The sequence below is a fragment of the Nerophis lumbriciformis genome, linkage group LG03, assembly GCF_033978685.3.
Source record: "Nerophis lumbriciformis linkage group LG03, RoL_Nlum_v2.1, whole genome shotgun sequence".
In the NCBI taxonomy this organism is placed as follows: domain Eukaryota; kingdom Metazoa; phylum Chordata; class Actinopteri; order Syngnathiformes; family Syngnathidae; genus Nerophis; species Nerophis lumbriciformis.
The window spans coordinates 29,887,290-29,911,078 of record NC_084550.2 but is presented as its reverse complement, the minus strand read 5'-3'; the positions used below and the strand labels follow the sequence as shown (position 1 = coordinate 29,911,078).

Sequence of the window (23,789 nt, the reverse complement as noted above, 5' to 3'; positions counted from 1 at the left end):
GCAACTAAAATACGGTTGGATTTTCATTTTATATTTCATATAACAACAATTAAGATCCCACGTAAACAGAAACAACAACAAAAAGAGACCAAAACGGATGTTTTGTTATTTGTAGACACCGGAAGTTAGTATTTTTAAAGTAAAAGCGTAGATAATTACTACAGCACCCGTATGGAGCATCACACATTAGTTATTTTAAACATGGCTCAACAACGACTGACACCTACAGAAATCTTAACGCACATTTATACAAAAAACAGAAAAACTTATAGAAACTGATGTTTTTTCATGTTCCTACACCAAAACCGGAAGTAGCAAGTTCAAGTTAGCCTCCACTTTTGTGTAATATGTGGATAGAGATTCCTGTAGATATCAGTCCTCGTGCAATGTTGTCTAAAATAATTTCTGTCAAGAGCTACGAATACATTTTACCCAGACACACTGGAACCGTGGTATCCTCGCTTTTACTTTGAAAATCTATCCTTCCGGTGTCAAAATATGAACAAAACAAAGGTTGTTTGTTCACGTTATCGGTTTTCGACCCCAAAACGATAAAAACACTTTGTTTTTTAATTGTCAAAAAAATAAATAGTGTTTTTTTGTTTTTCCATTTCCATTCATGAAACAAACATTTTATGACTAAAACAAACACTGACCGCCATGTAAACAAAAGCAGTTTAGGCGACCAGGGCCCCACAATGCATTGCGAGATCACGTGACCTTTCAAGTTAAAGAATATCTTGTCCAGAGGGCGGTGCTGCGGACTTCTGAGATACACATTGATTGATTGATTGATTGAAACGTTTATTAGTAGATTGCACAGTGAAGTACATATTCCCTACAATTGACCACTAAATGGTAACACCCCAATAAGTTTTTACACTTGTTTAAGTCGGGGTCCACTTAAATTGAATCATGATACAGATATATACTATCATCATAATACAGTCATCACACAAGTTCATCATCAGAGTATATACATTGAATTATTTACATTATTTACAATCCGGGGAGGTGGGCTGTGGAGGGGGGAGGGTGTTAGTCTAGGGTTAAAGTTGCCTGGAGGTGTTCTTTTAGTGCTCTTTTGAAGGAGGATATAGATGCACTTTCTTTTACACCTGTTGGGAGTGCATTCCATATTGATGTGGCATAGAAGGAGAATGAGTTAAGACCTTTGTTAGATGGGAATCTGGGTTTAACGTGGTTAGTGGAGCTCCCCCTGGTGTTGTAGTTTGACATGTACTTCGGTATCAGGGAGGTGTAACGGATTTTATAGACTAGCACAGTGGTTCTTAACCTGGGTTGGATGGAACCCTAGGGGTTCGGTGAGTCGGGCTCAGGGGTTCGGCGGAGGTCAAAACACACCCAACTCATCGTGTAAATAAAAACTTCTCCCTATCGGCGTATTACGGATACGACAACAGCTGACTGGTTTGCAGGTGTGTAATTTGTTGTGAGTTTTTGCACTGTGTTGCTTTTGTTCTTTGAACAAGGTGATGTTCATGCACGCTTCATTTTCTGCACCAGTACAAAAACATGGTCACACTTTATTATGGGGAACATATTCACCAATAATTAGTTGCTTATTAACATGCAAATGAGTAACATATAGGCTCTTAACTAGTCACTTTTTAATGCCTTATTCGGCATGGCCTTATTGTAACCTTAACCTTCTAACCCTGCCCCTAACCCTCTAACCCTAACCCTAACCAAATAACTCTAAATGAAGTCTTTGTTACTTAGAATATGTTCCCCATACTAAAGTGTTACCAAAAACATATAACTTTGTCTTGAATTTGAAAAGAAAACAACATTTTATTTTTCACCAAAGAAGGGTTGGGTGAATGCGCATATGAAATTGCTGGGGTTCGGTACCTCCAACAAGGTTAAGAACCACTGGACTAGGCTCAGTGCAAGTTGTTTTACTCTGTCCTCCACCCTGAGCCAGCCCACTTTGGAGAAGTGGGTGAGGTGTGATCTGGGGTGGAGCTCTAGAAGTAACCTGACTAGCTTGTTCTGGAATGTTTGGAGTCTAGATTGGAGGGTTTTGGAGCGTACAGTGTCCAGTAAAGCGAGAGACGGTGTAAACAATACAACATTTGCACTGTGAGTATGGCAGGCAGCAGGGTGATGAAGGCTATCCGTGTGAGCGAGTTCGGGGATCCGTCCGTCCTCAAACTGTGCGCCGACGTCAAGGTTCCGCAACCCGGGAAAAGTCAGGTGAGGAAATAGTTGCGTTCTAGTGAGTACACTAACTTTTACAAACCTTCCAAGATCCGCTCTTTAAAGTGTACTTCAATATTTGGACACACTTGTAAATGATTGATGTACCAAGCAGTACCGAGCTGAAAAGACTTTTAGCACAAGTCATGGTTGTTGTGTTGGGAATAATAGCAGCAAGCAGGGAGTGGATGTGTGTGTTCTGGAACAAGGACAGAGGTCAAATGGAATAAATCTATCTGTGGCAGCAAAGGAGACATTTAGTTGGCTTTGCATCCCCATTGAACACAACTGTGGTGCGTTCAAGGACCCTTGCAGAAGGAGCGGTGTCACTAGGTTCTAAAGAGACCCCAGGAGATGCACTTTTAATAACACAATCATAATAATAATTCATATTTGGATTGGTATTATCCACTGATGACAATATGTTCTTATGTATCACAAGCAAATAATACAAAAATCTCTACATTCTGGATATTAGGGGCACCCAGAAAAATAATTTTACATCCGAATCGCGATTCTTATTTATCCTCATTCTAAATCAATCCAAAATCCATCCAAAAATGGAAAAAATAATTTTTTAGCTATTTTTATCCTCTGCACCTAAAATTCATGCATTTTGAGACATGTCTCCATCTTGCAAACATGCTAACTGTTCTTATTATAACAAGCTAATGTTAGCATGCTAACGTTTTATGCAAGCATTTTTTTTCACAAATTGTATCCATCTTGAGCAAAAATATCATGACTGTTGATACTTGGCGCCCTCATAGAAGTATGTTAACTTTTCTTATGTCATCATGCTAGTGTTAGCATGCTAACATTTTTAGATAAATCTGACCGTTGAAACCTAAGATTCATGGGTTTTGACTGAGACATGTCTCTATCTTGCAAGTATGCTAACTGTTGCCATTATACCAAACCAACGTTAGCATGCTAACATTTTGACTCATTTTATTTGTGTGAACCTAAATAGCATGGATCCTGATACTTGGCGACATCTTAGAAGTATGTTAACTTTTCCAATGTCATCATGCTTATATATATATATATATATATATATACATATATACATATATATGTATATATATATATATTTATCATGTGTGTTCCATGTGGTGTGCTGCAGGTGTTAATTCGAGTCCATGCGTGTGGGGTGAATCCAGTGGAGACGTACATCCGAGCTGGGGCGTCCAGCCGCAAGCCCCCTCTGCCATACACACCTGGCACTGACGTAGCTGGAGTGGTGGACAGTGTGGGAGATGGTGTCACAGCAGTGAAGGTTAGTCTTCTCCTCACTTCCAATCATCAGTCTTTTTCTACCGTAGGGCTGCGTACCAATAGACATGTGTTTGTCAGCTGTGTAATACACTTGTCCACCACTTGTGGCAGTAATGACAATATCAAACACACAGAAGGAGCTAAAGTCATAGAGAAGTTCCTTAAGCGCCAAAATGATGACTAAAGTGCATTTTCATTTGCACTTTAATTGTATTGGCAGTTCATTCAGGAAACATATTTATATATAATAATGATTTATCATTCAGGAAACATATTTATATATAATAATGATTCATCATTCAGGAAACATATTTATATATAATAATGATTCATCATTAAGGAAACATATTTTTATATAATAATGATTTATCATTCAGGAAACATATTTATATATAATAATGATTTATCATTCAGGAAATATATTGTTGTCGTGCACTATCACCATAGTATCAACACCTCTATCGTGCATTATCACCGTAGTATCATCACCTCTATCGTGCATTATCACCATAGTATCAACACTTCTATCGTGCATTATCACCATAGTATCATCACCTCTATCGTGCATTATCACCATAGTATCAACACCTCTATCGTGCATTGTCACCATAGTATCAACACTTCTATCGTGCATTATCACCATAGTATCAACACCTCTATTGTGCATTATCACTGTAGTATCATCACCTCTATCGTGCATTATCACCGTAGTATCAACACTTCTATCGTGCATTATCAACATAGTATCATCACCTCTATCGTGCTTTATCACCATAGTATCATCACCTCTATCGTGCATTATCACCATAGTATCAACACCTCTATCGTGCATTATCACCATAGTATCAACACTTCTATCGTGCATTATCACCATAGTATCATCACCTCTATCGTGCTTTATCACCATAGTATCATCATCTCTATCGTGCATTATCATCATAGTATCAACACCTCTATCATGCATTATCACCATAGTATCATCACCTCTATCGTGCATTATCACCATAGTATCAACACCTCTATCGCGCATTATCACCATAGTATCAACACCTCTATTGTGCATTATCACCAAAGTATCAACACCTCTATTGTCAGCCAAATTTATATTGTACATCCAATTAAGTGGGTATCGTTCCCATTTGAAGCGATAGTTCCAATCACTGCTACCTTGGAATTGATACGGTATTCCAGGTTTGGTACTTTGGTATCAATTGTTTGATAATACAAAGATGTAACATTTTTTTAATGAAAAAGTCTTGTTTTATTACACATGTGAGTGTTAATTGAAGACATTAGATGTCAGTCCTGTAAAGGACATCTACGTATGTTGCCTAACCAGGAAGTAGCTTTTTCCATCAAGCCCAACGTGCTATGTTGCGCCCTACAAAGTGTTTATACTGTAAGTGGTGTGCTTATTACACACCGGCTGATTGATTGTAACAATCATCTTCGTTGTAGTTTCCATTACCGCATTTGGAGGGGTTAAAATCGCCATGTAAAATTGCTAATGCTAATAGTAGCATGTCTATGGCAAATCCAATGTAAATTAGCATCAAGTTGGCACATTTTGGAGGAGTGAATTCCTACTTTGGAAAATTGCAACATTACTTAGTTTATGCTTGACTGTTGACGTGAGTCGGTGTTTAGTTTGCAACCGGACATGACCTACTTTTTCTGAGATAAAGAGAAAGCAGAGCGTTGGGAGTAAGAAGGTGCTGTGATGGAACACTCTGATGTACCTTTGTACACAATCAAACTATCTGGCCTGTGTGAGAAAGTAACACTTTCCCACTCTAGTTAACAGGGCCCCATTGTCTCATGCTGTGATGGAACACTCTGATGTACCTTTGTACACAATCAAACTATCTGGCCTGTGTGAGAAAGTAACACTTTCCCACTCTAGTTAACAGGGCCCCATTATCTCATGCTGTGATGGAACACTCTGATGTACCTTTGTACACAATCAAACTATCTGGTCTGTGTGAGAAAGTAACACTTTCCCACTCTAGTTAACAGGGCCCCATTGTCTCGTGCTGTGATGGAACACTCTGATGTACCTTTGTACACAATCAAACTATCTGGCCTGTGTGAGAAAGTAACACTTTCCCACTCTCGTTAACAGGGCCCTATTATCTCATGCTGTGATGGAACACTCTGATGTACCTTTGTACACAATCAAACTATCTGGTCTGTGTGAGGAAGTAACACTTTCCCACTAGTTAACAGGGCCCCATTGTCTCATGCTCTGATGGAACACTCTGATGTACCTTTGTACACAATCAAACTATCTGGTCTGTGTGAGAAAGTAACATGTTCCCACTCTAGTTAACAGGGCCCCATTGTCTCATGCTGTGATGGAACACTCTGATGTACCTTTGTACACAATCAAACTATCTGGTCTGTGTGAGAAAGTAACACTTTCCCACTCTAGTTAACAGGGCCCCATTGTCTCATGGTCGGTGCTTCCCAGACTTGTGCTCTCTCCGCAGTGCATGAAGGAACATGTGATGCTCCAGTCTTCAATAAAATTGAGAAAGACAATTTAGTTTGAATGACTCAAACAAGAACATTTCCAACAAAGTGCAATGAGTTTGATGTTTTGATCTGTGAATGGGAATTGTTGCTCTACAGGCCGGGGACCGTGTTTTTACCACAGCCTGCAAGTCTGGAGGGTATGCAGAATTGGCTCTAGCCACAGAGGAGAGTGTCCACAAACTGCCGGACACTTTAGACTTCAGACAGGGGGCAGCCATCGGCATCCCGTACTTCACTGCCTACAGAGCGCTGGTTCAAAAGTAAGTCAACCTCCTCTGAAGACTTTAGCATCCCGTACTTCACCGCCTACAGAGCGCTGGTTCACAAATAAGTCAACCTCCTGTGAAGACTTTAGCATCCCGTACTTCACCGCCTACAAAACGCTGGTTCACAAGTAGGTCAACCTCCTCTGAAGACTTTGGTATCCTGTACTTCACCGCCTACAGAGCGCTGGTTCACAAGTAAGTCAACCTCCTCTGAAGACTTTGGCATCCCGTACTTCACCGCCTACAGAGTGCTGGTTCACAAGTAAGTCAACCTCCTCTGAAGACTTTAGCATCCCGTACTTCACCGCCTACAGAGCGCTGGTTCACAAGTAAGTCAACCTCCTCTGAAGACTTTAGCATCCCATACTTCACCGCCTACAGAGCGCTGGTTCACAAGTAGGTCAACCTCCTCTGAAGACTTTTGTATCCCGTACTTCACCGCCTACAGAGTGCTGGTCCACAAGTAAGTCAGCCTCCTCTAAAGACTTTGGTATCCCGTACTTCACCGCCTACAGAGCGCTGGTTCACAAGTAAGTCAACCTCCTCTGAAGACTTTTGTATCCCGTACTTCACCGCCTACAGAGTGCTGGTTCACAAGTAAGTCAACCTCCTCTGAAGACTTTAGCATCCCATACCTCACCCCTTACAGAGCGCTGGTTCACAAGTAAGTCAACCTCCTCTGAACACTTTAGCATCCCGTACTTCACCGCCTACAGAGCGCTGGTTTCACAGGTAGGTCAACCTTCTCTGAAGACTTTTGTATCCCGAACTTCACTGCCTACAGAGTGCTGTTTCACAAATCAACCTCCTCTGAAGACTTTGGTATCCCGTACTTCACCGCCTACAGAGTGCTGGTTCACAAGTAAGTCAACCTCCTCTGAAGACTTTAGCATCCCGTACTTCACCGCCTACAGAGTGCTGGTTCACAAGTAGGTCAACCTCCTCTGAAGACTTTTGTATCCCGTACTTCACCACCTACATAGTGCTGGTTTACAAGTCAACCTCCTCTGAAGACTTTGGTATCCCGTACTTCACCGCCTACAGAGTGCTGGTTCACAAGTAAGTCAACCTCCTCTGAAGACTTTAGCATCCCGTACTTCACCGCCTACAGAGCGCTGGTTCACAAGTAAGTCAACCTCTTTTGAAGACTTTAGCATCCCGTACTTCACCGCCTACAGAGTGCTGGTTTACAAGTAAGTCAACCTCCTCTGAAGTCTTTAGCATCCCATACTTCACCGCCTACAGAGCGCTGGTTCACAAGTAAGTCAACCTCCTCTGAAGACTTCAGGAGGACAGTTTTGAACATCGACCTGTCCCCGCGTGTCAGAAAACATTTATACATCACCACATGTTTCACAATTCTTATTATAAATTAGGGGTGCACAGCAAATTTATTTACACCCGAATCGCGATTCTTATTAATCCTCATTCCAAAGCAGTTTATAATTTTCAAAAATCAATCAAAAACATAAAAAAAATAAGAATTTTAACTAATTCTGATCATTTAAACCTATAATTCATGGGTTTTGAGACATATCTCCGTCTGCCTGTTCCTATTATACCAAGCTAACGTTAGCATGCTAACATTTTATGCAAGCATTAACACTCCAGTGAACTGTATCTCGTCCTCCTTCTCTCTACTCCCTAAAAACTATCAACTCCCTAAGCAGCCAGGTGCCTTCCACCTGCTCCCTTTCCCCTCCGAACTGAGCCTACTCCACCCCTCCAAGACTATATTCAGTGTATAAAGAACGACATCTCTCTCCCTCTGCCCCTTTTTCCTTTCATACTTGCTACGAATCTAAACTGCTTTTTGAGATGCCCGCGCTTCTTAAATAAATGAAGAAAAGACAATTTTGTTTGAGTACTGTACTAGAAAAACCGAAGAGAAACGGCGGTAGAAAAAGAGCGAGTGCATATTGGCTTGAATCCTGTAAATGTGTTGCAGGGCCCACGTGAAGGCTGGAGAGACTGTCCTCATCCACGGAGCCAGTGGAGGGGTGAGAGCCTCCTCCCTTCATCACTATATGTCACACCCGACCACGCCAAACACTTCTTCTTAGAGCCTCCTCCCTTCACCACTATACGTCACACCCGACCACGCCAAACACTTCTTCTTAGAGCCTCCTCCCTTCACCACTATACGTCACACCCGACCACGCCAAACACTTCTTCTTAGAGCCTCCTCCCTTCACCACTATACGTCACACCCGACCACGCCAAACACTTCTTCTTAGAGCCTCCTCCCTTCACCACTATACGTCACACCCGACCACGCCAAACACTTCTTCTTAGAGCCTCCTTCCTTCACCACTATACGTCACACCCGACCACGCCAAACACTTCTTCTTAGAGCCTCCTCCCTTCACCACTATACGTCACACCCGACCACGCCAAACACTTCTTCTTAGAGCCTCCTCCCTTCACCACTATACGTCACACCTGACCACACCAAACACTTCTTGTTAGAGCCTCCTCCCTTCACCACTATACGTCACACCTGACCACGCCAAACACTTCTTCTTAGAGCCTCCTCCCTTCACCACTATACGTCACACCTGACCACGCCAAACACTTCTTTTGCGGGCGCAGGTGGGCGTGGCGGCGTGCCAGCTGTCGCGTGTGCTGGGCCTCAGGGTGTTGGGCACCGCAGGGACCAAAGAGGGAATGGAGCTGGTCGCCAGAAATGGAGCTCACCTGACGTTTAATCACAGAGAGAAGGACTATACCGGCCAAATCATGGTACTGCACACTCCCAGAAATGCTAGAAGCTTCTAGAGCGGACAGTAAAATACTTGTTTGTAATATTCTGACTCTATGGCCAAATCAAAATAATATTAGTTATATTTATAATGCAGACGACCACCATAATATTCAATATATGGTTCAATAAATACCCTATTTTCTGGACTATAAAGTGCACCGGTATATAAGCCACACCCACTAAATTTTAGAAGAAAAAATATGTTTCCATATATTAGCTGCAGATATATACGTTGTGAAAGGAGTTGTTTACACATAAATATTCTGTAAATGTTTGTTTACACCTTCATTGTTTCCACACGGTGAGCCTTTTTTTAAATCCCTTTTTAGTTGGCATTGAGATTTGCAACATTACCTAGACCTAATGGACCTCACACACCTGTGTCGGACTCATGTGGACCTCATACACCTGTGTGTGACTCATGTGGACCTCACACACCTCTGTCTGACTCATGTGAACCTCACACACCTGTGTTTGACTCATGTGGACCTCACACACCTGTGTGTGTGATTCATGTGGACCTCACACACCTGTGTGTGTGACTCATGTGGACCTCACACACCTGTGTGTGTGACTCATGTGGGCTTCACACACCTGTGTCTGACTCATGTGGACCTCACACACCTCTGTCTGACTCATGTGGACCTCACACACCTGTGTGTGATTCATGTGGGCCTCACACACATGTGTGTGACTCATGTGGACCTCACACACCTGTGTGTGTGACTCATGTGGACCTCACACACCTGTGTGTGACTCATGTGGACCTCACACACCTGTGTGTGACTCATGTGGACCTCACACACCTGTGTGTGTGACTCATGTGGACCTCACACACCTGTGTCTGACTCATGTGGACCTCACACACCTGTGTGTGACTCATGTGGACCTCACACACCTGTGTGTGTGACTCATGTGGACCTCAAACACTTGTGTGTGACTCATGTGGGCCTCACACACCTGTGTCTGACTCATGTGGACCTCACACACCTGTGTGTGACTATGGTGTGTGACTCATGTGGGCCTCACACACTTGTGTGGGACTCATGTTGACCTCACACACCTGTGTGTGACTCATGTGGTCCTCACACACCTTTTTGTGTGCCTCATGTGGACCTCACACACCTGTGTGTGTGACTCATGTGGACCTCACACACCTGTGTGTGACTCATGTGGACCTCACACACCTGTGTCTGACTCATGTGGGGTGGGGGTGTCCACAGGCTGAATGGTAGAATACGAAGAAGACAAAGGTGTGTAACACTAAGGGGAGAATGGAGCCCTAGGTAAGTGTGTGTTCTGTGAGTGTGTTGTGTGTGTGTTCTCTGATTGTGTGTGTGTGTGTGTGTGTGTGTGTGTGTGTGTGTGTGTGTGTGTGTGTGTGTGTGTGTGTGTGTGTGTGTGTGTGTGTGTGTGTGTGTGTGTGTGTGTGCGCGTGCGTGCGCTCGCGCGTGTGCGTGTGTGTGTGTTGCAGGAAGCCACAGGAGGAAAGGGAGTGGACGTGATCATAGAAATGTTGTGTAATGTCAACCTCAACAAAGATCTCCAGATGTTGGCCTTGGCAGGACGTGTGGCGGTCAGTATCACACAGCAGCCTTTTGTTCATAGGTGACACATACTGTACATATATACATATTTGTTCATAGGTGACACATACTGTACATATACACATCTTTGTTCATAGGTGACACATACTGTACATGTATACATATTTGTTCATAGGTGACACATAATGTACATATATACATATTTGTTCATAGGTGACATACTGTACATATATACATATTTGTTCATAGGTGACACATACTGTACATATATACATATTTGTTCATAGGTGACACATACTGTACATATATACATATTTGTTCATAGGTGACACATACTGTACATGTATACAAACCCCAAAAGCAGTGAAGTTGTTATGTTGTGTAAATGGTAAATAAAAAGAGAATACAATGATTTACAAATCCTTTTCAACTTATATTCAATTGAATAGACTGCAAAGACAAGATATTTCATGTTCACATTGAGAAACTTTGTTATTATTTGCAAATATTAGCTCATTTGGAATTTGATGCCTGCAACGCGTTTCAATTTTTTGAAACGCGTTTGAATTAAATGGGTATGAAATGTTTTGCACCAACCGTAAAAATAAGAGAGGAGGAGGTGTGGCTCTGTATGTGGACAAAAATATCAGCTGTAGTATTGTAAATGATATGTGTTTAACTGTTGAGGAACTCTTCGAATGCGTCACTGTGGAATTATCATTTTCAAATTGGAAACACATTATTGTAAGCTGCTTTTATAGAACACCAGGATCCGACTTAAAAATATTTAATGAATGGATGGAAAAATTATTTAAGAGAAACAAAAAATATATAGTATGTGGTGACTTTAATATCAACCTTTTGAATCCTAATAAACACAAACACACACCAAAATGTATTGACACCATGTTCTCCATGGGCTTATTCCCACTGATCACACGACCCACAAGAATCACAACACACAGCACCACACTTATTGACAACATATTTTGTAACATTGTAGATCAGACTGTAACTGGAGGCTTGTTAGTGAGTGACGTCAGTGATCATTTACCCGTGTTCATGGTGTACAATATTAACTGCAAAACATCCAAACCTGTAAATAGTGAATATTATCGTAGAGCCACAACAGAAAGATCATTAACAGCACTAAAGAATGATTTAGCGAAACACAACTGGGATTCTGTTTTTCAAACGTCAGATATAAATGCAGCTTATAATTTATTTCATGACATTTTTTTCTCACTTTATGATACACACTGCCCCATCAAAAAATGCACTATAACTAACTCCACAAAAACTCCATGGATAACTAAAGGGCTTGCGAACGCTTGCAAAAAGAAAAATTATTTATATAGGACTTTTTTTAGGCATCAAACCATAGAAACAGAACAAAAGTACAAAACATATACAAATAAATTAACCAGCACATTAAGAGCATGCAGAAAAGAATACACCACCAAACTATTAATCCAAAAGAAAAATGATATAAAGGGAATTTGGAAGGTATTAAATACAATTATTGGGCATGGTTCAAACAGTCCTTGTTATCCGGAGTTTTTTGTTGAGAACGACCAAATCATAAGTGACAAGAAGATGATTGCGGACAGCTTCAATGTGTTTTTTGTTAAAGTTGGGCCTGAGCTGGCAAAAAAAATCCCAATTAATGATGAACAGCCCATGGAACTTATTGGAAAAAATCCTTACTCGATGTTCCTAACTCCGACTGTCAAAAAGGAAGTCTTAGAGATTATTCAGAAAAGCAAGAACAAGACATCACGTGACATTTATGACCTCGATATGAGGACGGTCCGGAATGTAGCGGAAGAAATCATCAAACCATTCACATACATCTGCAATTTATCTTTTCAACTTGGACTATTTCCTTCACAAATGAAACTCTCAAAAGTCATCCCCATCTTCAAATCTGGAGACAAACACCACTTCACAAATTACCGGCCCGTCTCCCTTCTGCCACAGTTGTCAAAAATATTGGAAAAATTATTTGATAATAGACTTCGTGGCTTCATTGAAAAGCACACATTATTATCTGATTGTCAATATGGGTTCCGACAAAATAGGTCAACTTCATTAGCTTTAAGTGATCTAATAGAGAACATTACTAATGGTATCGAGAAAAACAAATTTGTTTTAGGAATTTTTATTGACCTGCGAAAGGCTTTCGATACCATTGATCACCAGATTTTGGTAAATAAACTGGAAAACTATGGCATAAGGGGAGTGGCAGGGAAATGGCTGAAGAGCTACTTGAATGAGAGACAGCAGATTGTTCAGATCGACCAACATCAATCTACATTCATGTACATAACCTGTGGAGTCCCCCAGGGGTCGATACTGGGACCCACACTATTTATAATGTATATCAATGAAATATGTAAAGTATCAACACTGCTGAAGTTCATCCTCTTTGCTGACGATACAACCATTACATGTGGAGGTGACGACCTGAAGCAACTTCTGGCCTCTGTAACTGAGGAGATGATCAAGTTAAAAACTTGGTTTAATACCAACAAATTGTCTCTGAATTTAAAGAAGACCAAAATCATGCTCTTTAGCAATCGCAAAAGTGAAATACCCATCAGGATTGTTATTGATGATACACCAATAGAATATGTTCAACAAAATTCATTCTTAGGAGTGGTAATAGATGAAAATATATCATGGAAGCCTCATATAAGTTACCTAAGGACAAAAGTTGCTAAATGTGTTGGAATGATGAGGAGATCATGTCATTTATTGAACATCAATGCTCTGCTTTTATTGTATCATTCATTTTATGATGTCATATCTAAACTATTGTGTTGAAGTCTGGGGAAATTGTTATAAATCCCATCTACAGCCTTTAGTCACTCTGCAGAAAAAGGCCATTAGAATTGTGTCCAATGTACACTACTTACATCATTCAAATCCACTATTCATGGAGTTAAAACAACTTAAACTGCACGATGTGATCAATTTTAAAACTGCTCAAATTATGTTTAGGGCATCCCAAAACTCTCTACCATCCAATATACAAAACCTATTCCAGGATAGAGATGCTCACCATAGTTACAGTCTAAGAGGAAACAACAAATTATATTTTCCTAAATTTAGAACAACTTTAAAATCAATGTGCATTTCAGTGTGTGGAGTCAGTCTGTGGAACAACTTAGGGGACGAGTTAAAAACCTGTTCTAACATGATTCAATTTAAAAGACTGTTTAAAAAAGAAGTACGAGGAGGAAAAAGAGTGATGCCCTCAGCACAGAGCGATGGGAGAGAGGTGTATGGTCAGAGAGTGTTTGGGCCTGTGTGTGTGTGTGTGTGTGTGTATGTATATGTGTGTGCATGTGTGTGTGTGTGTGTGTGTGTGTGTGTGTGTGTGTGTGTGTGTGTGTTTTGTCTCGTCTTGTCTTGTCTCATAGTAACAGTGGTACTATTGTATTGTTAGTGTACAGGAGCTTTTCTTGTTTTTGTTTGTATAGTATTGTTCTTGTATTATATTGTTTATGTTAAATGTGGAATGAGTGAGAGGGGTTGGGATATTATAAGCATCTGCTTCATCCAACCCCTTTTCAAGCCTTGCATAAATGTCCCTGCCAAAATGTTAAAAAAAAAAAAGTGTGTTGTTGTACTGTGCAGGTTTGAAATAAATAATTCAATTCAATTCAATTCAAAAAAGCTGGCACAAGTGGCAAAAAAGAGTGAGAAAGTTTAGGAATGCTCATCAAAGACTTATTTGGAACATCCCACAGGTGAACAGGCTAATTGGGAACAGGTGGGTGCCATGATTGGGTATAAAAGCAGCTTCCATGAAATGCTCACTCATTCACAAACAAGGATGGGGTGAGGGTCACCACTTTGTCAACAAATGCCTGAGCAAATTGTTTAAGAACAACATTTCTCAAGCAGCTATTGCAAGGAATTTAGGGATTTCCCCATCTACGCTCCGTAATATCATCAAAGGGTTCAGAGGATCTGGAGAAATCACTACACGTAAGCCATGATATTACACACCTTGGATCCCTCAGGCGGTACTGTATCAAAAAGCCACATCAGTGTGTAAAGGATATCACCACATGGGTTCAGGAACACTTCAGAAAACCACTGTCAGTAACTACAGTTGGTCGCTACATCTGTAAGTGCAAGTTAAAACTCTACTATGCCATCCAAGCAACGTTATCATGGACGCCCCTGCTTATTTCAGCAAGACAATGCCAAGCCAGGTGTTACAACAGCATGGCTTCATAGTAAAAGAGTGCGGGTACTAGACTGGCCTGCCTGTAGTCCAGACATTGAAAACGTGTGAAGGCAAAATAATGAGAAGGGAGACTGTTGAACAAATTAAGCTGTACATCAAGCAAGAATGGGAAAGAATTCCACTTCAAAAATGTGTCTCCTCAGTTCCCAAACCTTTACTGAGGGTTGTTAAAAGGAAAGGCCATGTAACACACTGGTAAAAATGCCTTTTTTGCAATGTGTTGCTGCCATTAAATTCTAAGTTCATGATTATTTGCAAAAATAGCAAAGTTTCTCAGTGTGAACATGAAATATAGTAGTACTATAGTTGTCATGTTGTCTAACATGTGTTTAGGTGGTGGGCTCCAGAGGCCCCATTGAAGTGTAGTACTATAGTACTCATGTTGTCTAACATGTGTTTAGGTGGTGGGCTCCAGAGGCCCCATTGAAGTGTAGTACTATAGTTGTCATGTTGTCTAACATGTGTTTAGGTGGTGGGCTCCAGGGGCCCCATTGAAGTGTAGTACTATAGTTGTCATGTTGTCTAACATGTGTTTAGGTGGTGGGCTCCAGGGGCCCCATTGAAGTGTAGTACTATAGTTGTCATGTTGTCTAACATGTGTTTAGGTGGTGGGCTCCAGGGGCCCCATTGAAGTGTAGTACTATAGTTGTCATGTTGTCTAACATGTGTTTAGGTGGTGGGCTCCAGGGGCCCCATTGAAGTGTAGTACTATCGTACTCATGTTGTCTAACATGTGTTTAGGTGGTGGGCTCCAGAGGCCCCATTGAAGTGTAGTACTATAGTACTCATGTTGTCTAACATGTGTTTAGGTGGTGGGCTCCACAGGCCCCATTGAAGTGTAGTACTATAGTACTCATGCTGTCTAACATGTGTTTAGGTGGTGGGCTCCAGAGCCCCATTGAAGTGTAGTACTATAGTTGTCATGTTGTCTAACATGTGTTTAGGTGGTAGGCTCCAGAGGCCCCATTGAAGTGTAGTACTATAGTACTCATGTTGTCTAACATGTGTTTAGGTGGTGGGCTCCAGAGGCCCCATTGAAGTGGACCCCAGGGACACCATACGCAAAGAGAGCAGCATCATCGGAGTCTCTCTCTACTTCTCTACAGCGGTAAACCTTTCTGTACTCACTACTACTGTAAGTGATGAAGTAGTACACACCCTCAGTACTTCACATGATTTAGTTGAAGCCACACAAGGGCTGGGTGATACGGCTGAAAACTGTATCGTGATATAAGTCATTTGATTTAAATTTAACATTTAATATTCCATTCCTTCAATCGCGGGCTCGGGTGTTTCTGTGGGGAGTTTGCATGTGACTGTGTGGGTTCTACTCCAGCTTCCTCCCACCTCCAACGACATGCACCTGGGGATAGGCCCCTCCCACCTCCAAAGACATGCACCTGGGGATAGGCCCCTCCCACCTCCAAAGACATGCACCTTTAACGTTTAACATTTACATTTAGTATTTAAGATCATTTGTTGGTCATTTGGTCTTTTCACCAGGGTTTAAGTTCAGTTCAAAACTCTTGAGAGAGTACATAATGTGTACATGCAGTAGTACTTGACATGAAGGTGTGTCCACAGGCAGAGAGGCAGGAGTACATTATGTGTACATGCAGTACTTCAGAGTACATAATGTGTACATGCAGTAGTACTTGACATGAAAGTGTGTCCACAGGCAGAGAGGCAGGAGTACATTATGTGTACATGCAGTACTTCAGAGTACATTATGTGTACATGCAGTACATAATGTGTAGATGCAGTAGTACTTGACATGAAGGTGTGTCCACAGGCAGAGAGGCAGGAGTGTGCATCACTGGTGTACGCGGGCATGGAAGCTGGGTGGTTGAGTCCAGTGGTGGGTGCCCAGTACCCTCTGGACCAGGCCGCCCAGGCACACCTGGACATCATCCAGTCTGCTGGGGCCGTTGGGAAGATGATCCTGACCATGTGATCAAGAGGGTCCTGACCATGTGATCAAGAGGGTCCTGACCATGTGATCAAGAGGGTCCTGACCATGTGATCAAGATGATCCTGACAATGTGATCAAGAGGGTCCTGACCATGTGATCAAGAGGGTCCTGACCATGTGATCTCATATTTAGCAAAGAAGGTTGAAAGATGATTGATGTGATGTTGTACACATGTAGTCAGTCATGATAATCATCTTTTTCTAATCATCTTTCTTACTAAATGTCTTTATTCTTCCTATTGTGACAAGATGACTTGAATATTTTCAATATGATGTGATTATGTAACAATAAACATGTCAACATGATGTGATGATGTAACAATAAACATGTCAACATGATGTGATTATGTAACAATAAACATGTCAACATGATGTGATGATGTAACAATAAACATGTCAACATGATGTGATGATGTAACAATAAACATGTCAATATGATGTGATGATGTAACAATAAACATGTCAATATGATGTGATGATGTAACAATAAACATGTCAATATGATGTGATTATGTAACAATAAACATGTCAACATGATGTGATGATGTAACAATAAACATGTCAATATGATGTGATGATGTAACAATAAACATGTCAACATGATGTGATGATGTAACAATAAACATGTCAACATGATGTGATGATGTAACAATAAACATGTCAATATGATGTGATTATGTAACAATAAACATGTCAATATGATGTGATGATGTAACAATAAACATGTCAATATGATGTGATGATGTAACAATAAACATGTCAACATGATGTGATGATGTAACAATCAACATGTCAACATGATGTGATGATGTAACAATCAACATGTCAATATGATGTGATTATGTAACAATAAACATGTCAATATGATGTAACAATAAACATGTCAACATGATGTGATTATGTAACAATAAACATGTCAACATGATGTGATGATGTAACAATAAACATGTCAATATGATGTGATTATGTAACATTCAACATGTCAACATGATGTGATGATGTAACAATAAACATGTCAACATGATGTGATTATGTAACAATCAACATGTCAATATGATGTGATGATGTAACAATAAACATGTCAATATGATGTGATTATGTAACAATAAACATGTCAACATGATGTGATGATGTAACAATAAACATGTCAATATGATGTGATTACGTAACAATAAACATGTCAACATGATGTGATGATGTAACAATCAACATGTTAATATGATGTGATGATGTAACAATAAACATGTCAACATGATGTGATTATGATGTAATCACCCCTGTAGGACAATGTTGGATGTGTAATGACATATACACAATATATATATATATATATATATATATATATATATATATATATATATATATATATATATATATATACATACATACATACATACATACATACATACATACATACAGGTAAAAGCCAGTAAATTAGAATATTTTGAAAAACTTGATTTATTTCAGTAATTGCATTCAAAAGGTGTAACTTGTACATTATATTTATTCATTGCACACAGACTGATGCATTCAAATGTTTATTTCATTTAATTTTGATGATTTGAAGTGGCAACAAATGAAAATCCAAAATTCCGTGTGTCACAAAATTAGAATATTGTGTAAGGCTAATACAAAAAAGGGATTTTTAGAAATGTTGGCCAACTGAAAAGTATGAAAATGAAAAATATGAGCATGTACAATACTCAATACTTGGTTGGAGCTCCTTTTGCCTCAATTACTGCGTTAATGCGGCGTGGCATGGAGTCGATGAGTTTCTGGCACTGCTCAGGTGTTATGAGAGCCCAGGTTGCTCTGATAGTGGCCTTCAACTCTTCTGCGTTTTTGGGTCTGGCATTCTGCATCTTCCTTTTCACAATACCCCACAGATTTTCTATGGGGCTAAGGTCAGGGGAGTTGGCGGGCCAATTTAGAACAGAAATACCATGGTCCGTAAACCAGGCACGGGTAGATTTTGCGCTGTGTGCAGGCGCCAAGTCCTGTTGGAACTTGAAATCTCCATCTCCATAGAGCAGGTCAGCAGCAGGAAGCATGAAGTGCTCTAAAACTTGCTGGTAGACGGCTGCGTTGACCCTGGATCTCAGGAAACAGAGTGGACCGACACCAGCAGATGACATGGCACCCCAAACCATCACTGATGGTGGAAACTTTACACTAGACTTCAGGCAACGTGGATCCTGTGCCTCTCCTGTCTTCCTCCAGACTCTGGGACCTCGATTTCCAAAGGAAATGCAAAATTTGCTTTCGTCAGAAAACATGACTTTGGACCACTCAGCAGCAGTCCAGCTGGTGTCGGTCCACTCTGTTTCCTGAGATCCAGGGTCAACGCAGCCGTCTACCAGCAAGTTTTAGAGCACTTCATGCTTCCTGCTGCTGACCTGCTCTATGGAGATGGAGATTTCAAGTTCCAACAGGACTTGGCGCCTGCACACAGCGCAAAATCTACCCGTGCCTGGTTTACGGACCATGGTATTTCTGTTCTAAATTGGCACGCCAACTCCCCTGACCTTAGCCCCATAGAAAATCTGTGGGGTATTGTGAAAAGGAAGATGCAGAATGCCAGACCCAAAAACGCAGAAGAGTTTAAGGCCACTATCAGAGCAACCTGGGCTCTCATAACACCTGAGCAGTGCCAGAAACTCATCGACTCCATGCCACGCCGCATTAACGCAGTAATTGAGGCAAAAGGAGCTCCAACCAAGTATTGAGTATTGTACATGCTCATATTTTTCATTTTCATACTTTTCAGTTGGCCAACATTTCTAAAAATCCCTTTTTTGTATTAGCCTTACACAATATTCTAATTTTGTGACACACGGAATTTTGGATTTTCATTTGTTGCCACTTCAAATCATCAAAATTAAATGAAATAAACATTTGAATGCATCAGTCTGTGTGCAATGAATAAATATAATGTACAAGTTACACCTTTTGAATGCAATTACTGAAATAAATCAAGTTTTTCAAAATATTCTAATTTACTGGCTTTTACCTGTATATATATATATATATATATATATATATATATATATATATATATATATATATATATATATATAATGTATTATTTTAATTATAAAAAGTAAATCCAAATGCTAAGTTTCCTTTAATGCTGACTCATTGTAAAGTCCAGTTGCCAGTTGGGTGGCACACATGGCAGAGTTGCCAATCGGGTGGCACACATGGCAGAGTTGCCAGTCGGGTGGCACACATGGCAGAGTGGGCAATTGGCGAGGCTAAAATGTGATTGTGCATAAAAATCAGCTGTCAAACAAACAGCTCACAACTGGGAATCGGTTCTTATTGTTCACTTAAAAGAGTCATTCAAAACACTCGATTCGTTTGCATACATCACATCTCTAATAGGGTGTCTAGTGTTATATAATAGTATTACAGTTCAACTATAATTATTTGTATATATACATACAGTATATTATTCCATTTTCAGCCAAAGTTGAGCAGGGTTTCTACAAGGGTGTCAAACTCCTTTTACTTGAGGGCCACATTGCAGTCATGGCTTCTAACAGAGGGCCCCTGGTGACTGAATATTTAAATTCATGTATAAGTCAATCATCGCCTCATGATATTATTACACAATTGTCTACGTAATTCATCATTTCATTTTTTAAATGTATATATATATATATATATATATATATATATATATATATATATATATATATATATATATATATACATAATAATGTATGTAGGCCCTGCGATTAGGTGGCAACTTGTCCAGGGTGTACCCCGCCTACCGCCCAAAAGCAGCTGAGATAGGCTCTAGCGACCCTAAAAGGGACAAGCAGTAGAAAATGGATGGATAGACATATGTATGTATATATATGTCACGACCCGGGCACGTCAGTGCACAATCATCTGCGCCGAGAGTGTGCAAAGCGCGCACCAGACCAGCGGCAGCAAGCAGCTTCAATCAATGTCCGGCAATCAGCAGACCTAGAGCTGATGATCAGACCCGCCTTGATAAGCCTGCTCAACTTGCTATCCCGGGCCAGAACGTAGTCTTCTGTTGTGTTCCGTAAGCGATCACGTCATGCTCTATGTTCACCCTTGCTCTCTGTGTTTCTTCCTCGTGTTTGATTGGTCCTGTTGTCTTCCTTGTCGATCTTTCTGCAGACCTCCGTTCCCGCATTGACGTTGCTGTGTGTTTCATCATTCCTTGTCCCCCCCGCCCCCTGCTTCCCGAACAGCCTCTTGGATCTCGACCTCCCGCTTGGACACGGACCTCCTATGCCCCGCTTAGCCCCCGACTTACTGTCTGTCTCTTGGATCACAGGCCTGCCTTGTCCTGTTGGACTTGCCTCTCGCCCAACACATCACGGTAATACACAACAATTTATTACACACATAGTCACACACACATACACTCTTTTGGATTTTGTCCCACTCCATTTTTCCCTTAGCTATTATTATTATTGTTTGATTATTATATATATTGTGTATATATATATATATAATAAATTACAGTGCTTTACTGCCCCCCTGTGGAACTGTGCCGTCATTACTCCTCCTGCGATACATAACAATATACATACATACATACATATATGTATGTATGTATATGCATGTATGTATATATACTGTATATATATGTATATATACTGTATATGTATATATATATATATATATATATATAAATAATGTATATATATGTATATATGTATGTGTATGTATATATGTGTATATATATATATATATATATATATATATATATATATATATATATATATATATATATATATATATATATGTATGTGTATATATGTATGTATGTGTATATATGTATATATATATATATATATATATATATATATATATATATATATATATATATATATATATATGTATGTATATATATATGTATAAGTAATGTAATACATGTATATAAAAGTACATGACCACTGTAAGTATATTTACAGTGGTCACATGACTGTCACATGACATAACCAGAAGTAAATACATTTAAGTATCCCATTGTTAAGCTCCATGAATAATAGTTCACTTTGTACATCATCTTGTCCTCTCAGGTGACTCTGCTGCTACTGAGCATGCTCCTTACCTGGGGCTCAGGTAACCTAAGCTACCCCCCCCCACACACACACACACACACACACACACACATCTTCTCATTTGAAGTATGGCTTAGTATGAGTTTGCAGCAGGACTTGAGTTGTGTCATCTCTTCATCAGGTACTTTCTCTTTTCTTTTCTTTGAGGGAAGGTGTTATATAATGTTGTATTAATGTTTGAGGGAAGGTGTTGTATTATGTTGTATTAATGTTTGAGGGAATGTGTTGTATTATGTTGTATTAATGTTTGAGGGAAGGTGTTGTATTATGTTGTATTAATGTTTGAGGGAATGTGTTGTATTATGTTGTATTAATGTTTGAGGGAAGGTGTTATATTATGTTATATTAAAGTTTGAGGGAAGGTGTTGTATTGTGTTGTATTAATGTTTGAGGGAAGTTGTTATGTTGTATTAATGTTTGAGGGAAGGTGTTGTATTATGTTATATTAATGTTTGAGGGAAGGTGTTGTATTATGTTGTATTAATGTTTGAGGGAAGGTGTTGTATTATGTTGTATTAATGTGAAGTGAAGTGAAGTGAAGTGAATTACATTTATATAGCGCTTTTTCTCAAGTGACTCAAAGCGCTTTACATAGTGAAACCCAATATCTAAGTTACATTTTTAAACCAGTGTGGTGGCACTGGGAGCAGGTGGGTAAAGTGTCTTGCCCAAGGACACAACGGCAGTAACTAGGATGGCGGAAGCGGGGATCGAACCTGCAACCCTCAAGTTGATGGCACGGCCACTCTACCAACCGAGCTATACCGCCCCAATGTTTGAGGGAAGGTGTTGTATTATGTTGTATTAATGTTTGAGGGAAGGTGTTGTATTATGTTGTATTAATGTTTGAGGGAATGTGTTGTATTATGTTGTATTGATGTTTGAGGGAAGGTGTTGTATTATGTTGTATTAATGTTTGAGTGAAGGTGTTGTATTATGTTGTATTAATGTTTGAGTGAGGGCGTTGTATTATGTTGTATTAATGTTTGAGGGAAGGTGTTGTATTATGTTGTATTAATGTTTGAGGGAAGGTGTTGTATTATGTTGTATTAATGTTTGAGGGAAGGTGTTGTATTATGTTGTATTAATGTTTGAGGGAAGGTGTTGTATTATGTTGTATTAATGTTTGAGGGAAGGTGTTGTATTATGTTGTATTAATGTTTGAGGTAGCTCTTGAGCCAAGGCCAAGTGTGCATCAGAGACCAGGTGTGCTAGCTGGGTGCCACACCACACCACCCCACACCAGATACACCACACCACACCACACCAGACACGCCACACCACACCACACCACACCACACCACACCACACCACACCAGACACACCACACCAGACACACCACACTACACCAGACCACACCACACCAGACACACCACACCAGACACACCACACTACACCAGACCACACCACACCAGACACACCACACCAGACACACCACACTACACCAGACCACACCACACCAGACACACCACACCAGACACACCACACTACACCAGACCACACCACACCAGACACACCACACCACACCAGACACACCACACTACACCAGACCACACCACGCCAGACACACCACACTACACCAGTACACACCACACCAGACACACCACACTACACCAGACCACACCACACCATACTACACCAGACACACCACACTACACCAGACCACACCACACCAGACACACCACACTACACCAGACCACACCACACCAGACACACCACACTACACCAGACCACACCACACCAGACACACCACACCACACCAGAGTCCAACTGGAGAGAGCAGAAGAGATGCTTAGGAAGATGGACGAGCTTCATCCGAGTGCTAAATGAGCAAGT

General features: G+C 40.4%; 1 protein-coding gene across 4 annotated transcripts; it reads left to right on the top strand.

Annotated features, from left to right (window-relative positions):
• The first annotated feature begins 1,995 nt into the window (after positions 1-1,995).
• On the top strand, positions 1,996-17,283 carry cryz (crystallin, zeta (quinone reductase)). Of its 4 annotated transcripts, none has more exons than XM_061936692.1 (8): positions 1,996-2,220; positions 3,350-3,502; positions 6,133-6,296; positions 8,251-8,302; positions 8,895-9,044; positions 10,541-10,642; positions 15,887-15,982; positions 16,667-17,283. In XM_061936692.1, exons 1-8 carry the CDS (start codon positions 2,113-2,115, stop codon positions 16,826-16,828), a joined length of 987 nt encoding a protein of 328 aa, XP_061792676.1. In that variant the 5' UTR covers positions 1,996-2,112; the 3' UTR covers positions 16,829-17,283. The 4 variants fall into 4 exon arrangements, with proteins under 4 accessions (XP_061792676.1, XP_061792667.1, XP_061792684.1 ...); XM_061936683.1 differs by having other exon boundaries at positions 15,887-16,009; XM_061936700.1 differs by lacking the exon at positions 16,667-17,283 and adding an exon at positions 16,459-16,548.
• The last annotated feature ends 6,506 nt before the right edge of the window (positions 17,284-23,789 follow it).